The sequence below is a fragment of the Nannospalax galili genome, unplaced genomic scaffold, assembly GCF_000622305.1.
Source record: "Nannospalax galili isolate Female #2095 unplaced genomic scaffold, S.galili_v1.0 scaffold432, whole genome shotgun sequence".
NCBI lineage: Eukaryota > Metazoa > Chordata > Mammalia > Rodentia > Spalacidae > Nannospalax > Nannospalax galili.
Window position 1 is genome coordinate 1,322,556 of NW_008331138.1, and position 9,559 is coordinate 1,332,114.

The 9,559-nt window shown below is 49.2% G+C and overlaps 1 protein-coding gene across 1 annotated transcript in view; it reads left to right on the forward strand.

The window, feature by feature from the left end:
- The window catches only part of Bicra (BRD4 interacting chromatin remodeling complex associated protein), a 77,367-nt gene that overhangs the window by 58,933 nt on the left and 8,875 nt on the right, over positions 1-9,559 (forward strand). Inside the window, exons 7-8 of the mRNA XM_029558272.1 lie at positions 172-348; positions 9,462-9,554. Coding sequence (XP_029414132.1) covers positions 172-348; positions 9,462-9,554 — 270 coding nt within the window. The remainder of the gene's footprint in view (positions 1-171; positions 349-9,461; positions 9,555-9,559) is intronic.

Genomic DNA, 9,559 nt, shown 5'->3' on the forward strand with positions numbered 1-9,559 from the left:
AGAGTGGATAGAGGTGGTGGGGCTGAGCTCAGAGTAGACAAAAGTTCTGAGGTGTGCCTGCTCAGCACCTGGGTGTTCAGATATCCATGAGCATCAGTGGGGGTGGCAGACTCAGGTGGGAGCCCATGGCCTCTGGGGGCCTTCTGACCCTGTGTGGGTCGCCCCTTGCAGGAGAGGAGCCAGCAGCCCCTCTCTACAGAGGGTCCCCACCTCTCGGTGCCTGCCTCGGTCATAGTCAGCGCCCCACCTCCTGCCCAAGACCCAGCCCTGGCCACACCTGTCGCCAAAGGAGCTGGCCTCGGCGCTCAGACTCCTGATAGCCAGGCTTCCCCGGCTCCGGCCCCCCAGGTAGAAACACCCGGCAGCTTTGGCCCTCCTCCCCGCTCTGTCCTGCCTGCCTGTCCTGCTGCCTTGGGAAACGCTCTGTCCTTTGTCACCCACTCCTTTGTTCCCTGAGACTCCTGGCCACAGTGCACGCTTGAGACCAGGGCCAGCTCATGGGAGCCCAGGTCTAGGCAGGGGCACAGGACACAGTGGGATGGGAGCTAACCGTACTGGGAAGCACTCAGTTCTTTTGCAGTTCAAACATACAAAAGTCAGGTGTGGTGGTGCCTGTCTGTAACCCCAGCCCTGAGGAGATGGAGGCGGGAGGATCAGAAGTTAAGGGTCATCTTCAGCTACATAGGGAGTTGGAGGCCAGCCTGAGCTACATGAGATTCTGTCCCAACAACCAAATGAACCATACTGAAGACTTCTCAGTCCCTCCTGAGCAAAGCTCTTCTGTTTCTGTTCACTGTGTGCATGAGCAACTGCACATGTGCGTAGTCTGCTCTCCAGTGTTGTATGTGACAGCAGGCGCTGCCTATGGGTTTACACCTTGCTTCTGTCCTTTAACTTGGCCTTGGAGGCTGCTCTTCATTCCTTTCACACAGCTGTGCAGTGGGTTGAGCCTGTTAAGTGGATGGGACATTTCTCTAGTCAGTCCTTGGCCTTCTAAAGTCATCCTGTTCTTGTGGGCAAGGTTGCATGTACTTAGTATGGATGGCATTTTGCAGGGTAAATTATTGTAATTTTGTGGTCAAGGGATTGAACTCAGGACTTTGTGTATGCTAGGCACGTGCTCTACCACTGAGCCACACCCCTAGTGCTTACTGGGAGTTTCTAGGTAAGCACTTACCATTGAACCAGATAATCAGCCCTTTGAAAATGCTTTAAATATATTTTTATTCATGTGCATGTGTGAGTATATACTGGTGCCTGCGGAAGCCAGAAGAGGGTGTTGAACCCCTTGGATCTGGAGTTAGTGGGCACTATGCTCTACCATATGTACGTGCTCAGAAATGAACTTAGTTTCTCCGGAAGAGCAGCAAGAGCTTCTAACCCTGATTCATCTCTTTCACCCCCTCTGAAAAATTTTATTTTGAGACAGAATACTGCTAAGTTGCCTGGTTAAGCCTTTGACTTGTCTTTCTGTCTCAGCTTCCCAAGTAGCTGGCGATAGAAGTCTATACCAGCATGCATGGCTGGGAATAAGTTCTTTGAAAGGTTTCTGACTCTAAAGCCATATGGCTTTATATTTGTGATCTCCAAGCTGCCCTCTGTGGAGCATCAGTTGGTTAAGCTTTATCAGCAGCGCAACGTGGGCCTCTTTCCACCAGCCTCGCCGATGTATTGAAGAGCCTGTCTGACAGGCGAAAATGGTGCTTTGTGCTGTTTTAAGTCACGCTTCTTTCATTGTGAGAGATAAGACACATTTTCATGTATTAAGAGTCATTTTTTCCATGAAACTGTTTATATCCTTGGCCATTTTCAGCTTTGGGTTCTTGGTCACTGTCTTACTGATTTGTTGATACTTCTCCTTTTTTCAATTTTTGCTATTTTCATACAATATATTTTTATCGTATTTAGATCCCCTCCTTTCCCTACCTCCCCTTACTCTTCCCCACCCGGTACTCTATTTATTTATTTATTTATTTATTTATTTATTTATTTATTTATTATTACACAAGCATAACACCATTATTTATTATTTATTTATTTATTTTTAATTTAGTATTTTTGAGACAGGGTCTCCCAGTAGCCCCAGCTGGCCTGGAACTCACTTTGTGGACCAGGCTAGCCTCAAACTCAGAGATCCACCTGCTTCTGTCTCCCGAGTGCTGGGATTAAAGGCATGTGCCGCCCTGCCCTGCTTTATTTTATTTACATAGAGAGAATCCAATTTGTCTCCCCCAAATGCCCTTCATTGTGGGTCTGTCCACTGGAGCATGCTTAGCCTACCGAGAGTCACATCCTTGAGACTGACTCTAATTGTTATTCTTTTGTGTTTGTTTTGTTTTGAGACAGGTTCTCACTGTGTAACTCCAGCTTGACTAGAACTCACTATGTAGATCAGGCTGGCCTTGATGGCACAGAGATCAACCTGCTTCTGCTTCTGGGGTGCTGGGATTAAAGACTTGTACCACCATACCCGGTTTTTGACACTCTTTACTTGAGAGGAAATGAGTCTTTGGTCTTGTGAGTCTTAAACCTGAGAATTCAGGGCAGGGTTCCCTTCTATTCTGGTGGAGTGGATCTTTTACTTATTCAAAAAAGACCTGAGGAGAAGTAAAAAGAGGAACAGATCACATCAGCAAGGGCCAGGATGGCAGAAATCATGAACATGCCTTGAACAGCCATGATTTTATAGACAGACCACCTGCCGTGTCACCTTGAGCAACCTGTTTCTTCTAGATATTAGGGTAGGGTGGGTGGGAGTCTTAGTTAGAGTCTGTGAGCTGATGCGTGGAGGGCACACAGTAGGCACTTGTTTGTGTCTGTTCTTGTCTGTACCTGCAGCTGTTGTGGGGAAGGCCATGCAGCTAGCACAAGGTTGTCAGAGGGCCGAGGGTATATTATGTCCACTCGGGGAAAGACAAGGAGGTGCAGGGCATGGCCTGTGTGTGAGGAGTCTTCCTCCCCCAGCTCTGAGAGTCAGAAGTCAGAAGTGGTTGTAGAGTCAGTCAGCCCCAGGCCCGGTCCTATTTCAGGTGACTGCCTCTCTGATCCTGTTGTCCCATATGTGAGCTCCTCCTGCTGGCTCACAGGTGACAGCTAGGTGAGTGCAACTTTGAGCCCTGATTGATGGGTATTGGCTGAGCACCCACCATGTGCTGGATTCTTTCCTGAGATGACCAGTTTACCCAGTACTGACTTTCCATTGTCAGTGTAAACTGATACACTTTCAAAACTGATGCATAGGGCTGAGCTGTGACTCAGTTGGTAGGATGCTCGCCTAGCATGCAGGAGGCCCTGAGTCCTCCTGGTCCTCCCACCTCTACCTCCAGTGTGCTAGGATCACAGTCTAGCACCACCATGTCCACTTTCAACTGAGATCTTAAGACTATGTTGGCCCTCAATCCCTGCCTGTGGCATGCAGCTCACAGAGGCATGGTTTGGAACCCTTGCGGTGGGCCTGGGGGCCACCGCCCTGTACAGAGCTTGGCCTCTGTAGGACTTGGCATGACAGTTGGCTCTCGCGTTTGGATGAGCAGGCAGATGGATGGGTGGGTGGATTGGTGCTCAGCTACATGTCCCTTGCGGGGACAAGCACCCAGCTTGAGAAACACAGTTTCTTATTTTTGATTTTAGAGAGTATCTTACTCTTTAGCCCTGGCTGGCTTGAAACGTGCAATTCTCCTGCAAGTGACTTTCAAGTGTTGGGATGACAGAAGGCACCACCATGCCTAGCTGCCCCTGGGTGCTTTTTTATTTAAACAAAGCCTCATGCAGCCCAGGCTGACCATGAACTCTATGTAGTTGAGGATGATCTTGAACTTTTGATCCTCCTGCCTCCACCTCCCAAGTGCTAGGGTTACAGCTGTGTGCCACTACCTCCAGTTTATGCAGTTCTGGGGACCAGACCCGGGGCTGCCTGCATGCCAGGCAAGCACTCTGCCTACTGAGCTACATCTCCAGCTCCCTTTGTACTTCTTTTTTTTTTTAATATTTTATTTATTATTTTTATTTTATATGTATGAATGTTATGCCTGCTTGTAGGTAAGTGCACCCGTGTCATGCAGTGCCCGAGGAGGTCAGAAGAGGCTGTCAGATCCCCTGAAACTGGAGTTATGGACAGTTGTTAACTGCCATGTTGGTGCTGGGATTCGAACCCAGGCCCTCTGCAAAAACAGCCAGTGTTCTTAACCGCTGAGCCATCTCTCCAGCTCCAACCCTTTGTACTTCTTAAATGCTAGTCACAACCTACCAGTGTCACTTGAGCCATCCCTAGTTGGCAAGTGTGTGGCAGTTGACAAACTATAGTCCAAAAGAATTGTGCCACCAGACAAAGAGGGGACTCTGTGATCTTAGGCAAATGGCTTATTTAAACGTATGTCAGTTTCCTTACCTCTCAAGTGAGGATGACACATAAATTCATGTACACTGGGTCCTTACCTCTGGGCTGGTGTCCTAGTTACCTTCTAGTTCTGTGATAAAACACTGATCAAAATCAGTGTGGGGAGGAAAGGGTTTTTCCACCTTCAGCTTACAGTTCATCATGGAGAGAAGACAGGGTGGAAACTCTGGGCAGGAACCTGGAGCACAGACCATGAGGAAACACTTGCTCTAGCCCCAGCTTACCTGGCACTCACTATGTAGACTAGGCTGGCCTTGAATTCACAGAGATCCTCCTGCCTCTGCCTCCCAAGTGCTAGGATTAAAGGCGTGCACCACCACGCCCAGCTCAACCTGCTTTCTTGTACAATTTAGGACCACCTGTCCAAGGGTGGCACCACCCATGCCTATAGAGGGTGGGGCCCTCTGACATGACTCAGTAATCAAGAAAATGCTTCAGACACCCCCATAGGCTGATCTTATAGAGGAAATCCCCCAATCTGAGGGTCCCTCTTCCCAGTGTCAGGCTGACAACGGAAGCTAACCAGCACAGCTGGCCACACTGAGAGCTCTCAGGCAGCTGGGTGTGGTGGTGCATAACAGCAATCTCACCACTTGGGAGGATGAGGCAGGAAGAGCAGGAATTCAGATTCATCCTGGGCTTCATAGTGAGTTCCAGGCTAGCCTGGGCTACATGAAACTGTCTCAAAAAAAAAACAAAACAAAAAACCATAAAGCAAGGCGGGTGTGGTGGTGCACACCTTTAATCCCAGCAGATGGATCTCTAGGGCGCTTGAGGCCATCCCATTCTACATAGCAAGTTCCCCGCCTGCCTGGCTCCTTAAGACTCTATTTCAAAACAAAACAAGATGCTGGGCAGGGCTGCAGTCATGAGAAGGCTTGTGGAGGCTGTTGAGCCTGATTCTCAGCCCAGGCATGTGGCAGTTGGCAGATGGCCTCAGTCTTCCTTGTGTGGGCCTCCAAAGGAACAGGTCACAGCATGCCACAGTTGGCTTCCCCACAGCAGATGAGCCGCAGAACTGGAGAGTAGGCTCAGCCCTCCTTATAACCTAGTCCCAGAAGTGACATAACGCTCACTTCAATAGAATGCCTTTGTCAAGGAAATCAGTCCTGGTAAGATGTGGACTGAATACAGGGAGATGATGGTGTGTCTTGAGGCTGGTACCACACCACATTCAGCACTGTCAGTCTCTCTTAATGTTTACTTAGCACTAACCCTATGTACACATTTTCCCCAATGAGTCCCTTGCCCCTAGGTTGTCCTAGGTACTCCCAAGATCTTAGTACGGTATTGCAGCCCTGGGGAAGAAGAAACAAACCTCTGACTTAACCATCTTACTAGCCAGATGTGGTGGTGTACATCTGTAATTGCAGCAGTAGGGAGGCTGAGGCAGGAGGATTGTTCTGTGTTTGAGACTAACCCCAGGTATATAGTAAGGCCTGTCTCAGAAACAACAAAAATTCACATTGCATTGTTAGAAAGGTAGCAAATTTAGAGTGGACACAGTACAGTTATCTGACCCAGTTTCATAATCATGTTTACTTATCTAAAATATTTTTACAATTTTTTTATTATTTTAATTTTGCTTGTATGAGTATATTGTCTGCATATATGTAGTGCACCTGTGTCTGCAATGCCCAAGGAGGTCAGAAGAGGGCGTTGGAGTCCCTGGAACTGGAGTTTCAGGTTGTTAGCCATGATGTGGGTGCTGAGAATCAAACCTGGGTCCTCTGCAAGAGCAGCCAGTGTTCTTAACTGCTGAGCCATCTCTCCAGCCCCGTTATTTAAAATATTATTTATTTATTTATTTATTTATATTTTATGTATATGAGTATTTTGTTCTGCATGTTATGTAAGTGCACTCATGGATGCACTGCCTGTGGAGGCCAGAAGAGGGTATAGACCCTCTGGAACTGGAGTGAATGATGGTTTTCCCATGTAGGTGCTGGGAACCCAGCTTGGGTACTCTACAAGTACAGACGGTGTGTGTGTGTGTGTGTGTGTGTGTGTGTGTGTGTGTGTGTGTGTGTGTGTGTTTATTGAATTTTTGTGTATTTTATACATAAAATCATCTTTGTACTCCCTCCCCTTCCCCTTTGGCACCTCCCATAGCCGCCCCCACCCCCACTGGAGTTCATACATTCTGTCATTTGTGTTAGTTCTATTATGTAAAGTTAGTCAGTGTTCTTAACCACTGAGCATCTCTCCAGCCCCCAACTTTTTCTTTCTTTTGTTATTTCTTTTTATTTAAAATACTTTATTATTTTTATTTTTATGTCTATGAGTGTGTTGCCTACATGTACATAAGTACACCTGTGTTGTGCAATGTCCATGGATGTCAGAAGAGGGTGTCAGATCCCCTGGAACTGGAATTAGGACAGTTGTTAGCCAGCATGTGGGTGCTGGGAATCAAACCCTAGTCCTCTGCAAGAGCAGCCAGTGCTCTTAACCACTGAGGCATCTTTCAAGTCCTTTATGTATGAGGCCAGAAGACAATCAGAGGGACTCTGTTTTCTCCTTCTCGCATGTGGGTCCCAGGAGTTGGCCACAGGCACCTTTACCAGCTGAGCCATCCCGTCTTCCCTTATAAGCCACCTTAACCACTTGTTCAGGCTGTAATAATCTTATTTCACTTAGCTCTCGAGTGCCTTCTTGTGGCCACTGACTGCAAAATCATCTAGGGTAGTGGCGTGGGCTGGGCTTTCTTAGCACTAAGATTCTTACTGGATTGTCCTGTTTTGCCTGTTGTAAATACGGCCACAGTGGATATCCCTGTGAGCAGGGGCTGGGATAGTCTTTTTTTCTTCTTTGCCATCCCCCATTGATGCTTGGGATTGAATCCAGGGCCCCATGCATGCTGGGCATGGCAGGTGCTCTACCTCTGAGCCATAGCCCCAGTCCTTTTAGTGAGTCTCTATAAACTGTATAAGCTAACCTTGAACGCACTATATAGCCCAGGCTGGCATTGTGATTCTCCTTCAATACCTCCAACACTTTTTCACTCTAACTTCTCCCCTCCCAATGCTGGGCATAGAACCCAGGGCCTCATGCGTTCTAGGCACCAGCTTGGTAGCTGAATTGGTAGCTGAGTTGTACTCCCACTCCCTTTTTCTCTTTAAAAAATTTAAAAGTGAAGCTGGGTGTTGTGGTGCACGTCTTTGATCCCAGCACTCGGGAGGCAGAGGCAGGGGGATCTCTGTGAGTTCAAGGCCAGCCTATTCTACATAGTGAGTTCCAGGACAGCTGGGGCTACAGGGAGACCCTGTTTCAAAAAGACCAAAAAAATAAATGAATGAATGAATGAATGAGTGAATGAATGAATAAATAAATAAATAAATAAAAAGTGAAGCACATTTTACTATAAGTTCAAGGTCATGACCCCTTTTTTGTTTTAGGTAAGCTCCCAGGTAGACCAGGTTGGCCTCATGTAGCCAAGGATAATCTTAAACTTCTGATCCTCCTGTCTCCACCATCCCAGTGCTAGGATCCCAGGCATGCACCACCATGCCAGGTTTATGCCATGTTGGGATGGAACCCAGGGCTTTGTGCATGCTAGGTGGACACTACCAACTGAGCCACTTCCCCAAGGTCATGACCCTTTGGAGTCCCCACAGCTGCCTTCTGTGGGGTTGTCAGGGGACAGTCCCATTCACTGTGTAGAAAGCCCAGGGCTGCTCATCTGTCCTCTGCTTAGGCTGGAAGTTTGGGGTGTCTAGACTGATTGACTGATTGTTCCAGTTTGTTTCGGGTGTTTTGCATCTTAATTGTCAGAGTTTATTCGAGGCTGAGCTTGAATTGCTCAGAGGGTCCCAGGCTTAGAGACCAGATACCTGGATGAGTGACAGCATGCTGAGACCCAGGCAAGAATCCCAAGCTGCCAAGTGCCTCTCCTGTACAGCAAGGGGGTTCTTGAGATGTCTGGTTCTAGGTCTGTGTGTGTCGGGGGGCGGGGTGCGGGAGAGGGCACAGTGTGCATGTGCCCAGATTATGCGCGTAGATCAAAGGAAAACTTGGAGGATTTGGTTGTCTCCTTCCACCGTGTGGGACCCAGGGATTGAACTCAAGGTCATCAAACTTGGCAGCAAATGCTTTTACCTGGTGAGCCATCTCACTAGCCCATGGTCCTGGGTCTTATGCAGAGGGTTCCAAAGTCAGTGTGGTTTTGAGGCCAAGACCATGAGCAAAGTGGGAGCCTCACCTTTCCCTGGTGTCATGCTCCCTCCTCAGCTATCATTTTCGCCCTCTGCTTCCTATCTCCCATCTGTGAAGTGGGTAGGAACCAGCCAGGCATGAGACATCCCATGAGCCAATGCAGGTGGCCAGGTCTGTGCAACAGTCCAGCCCAGTGTTGGGTACACAGCTGGCACTCACTGGTTGCTTAGTGCCTGCTGTGGTTGTGACTCTTGGGGAAGACACTCCTGAGGGGTGAAGCCCTATGGCTTAGACCCACATAGCTTGGACGGCTGTTATAGAATACGCAGTGGGTGCCATTGCCACACACATGTAGTAGTCCACGTAGCTGGGCCACCTGGACACAAGACAGGCTCCAGATGCATAGAAAGGAGCCCAGGGCTCAAATGCAGCATCTAAGATGCCCCCCTTTTCCATGGGTCACGCAGCCTCCCTTGCTGGCCAGCAGCCTCACATCCTGAGTGGTGTCTGTGACGTCACAGGCTCCTCCCTGTGCTGTGCTCCTCCTGCCTCCCTGCTCAGCCCTGCCATTGCTTCCCTGCCAACCTGCATACCCTACAGGGCTTGCCTTTGGCTGTGGGGTGGGGGTGCACATGGAGCATTATGGGGGTGATCAGAGGGTAGAGTGGGGTGGGGGACATGTGGGGACAGGTAGAGGTGCAGTGAAGGGAGGATGGAGGGGTGGCCTGGGGAGGTGGGAGGTGAGAAAGGAGGTGGTGGTGGCAGTGGGGTCCTGCCTCAGGGAAGGAGAGGCAGAAATGGAGGGTCGGGTAGGGTGGTGTAGGTGGAGAAGGGTGGCTGGGGTCATAGTGTCTTGGAATGATGGGAGGCAAGGCTCATCTGACTCTTTCTGTCCCTCTGACTCTTGTGACAGATCCCCACAGCTGCTCCACTGAAGGTCCCTGGCCCTGCCTCCTCCCCATCACTACCTCACCAGGCCCCGCTGGGAGACAGTCCCCACCTGCCCTCCCC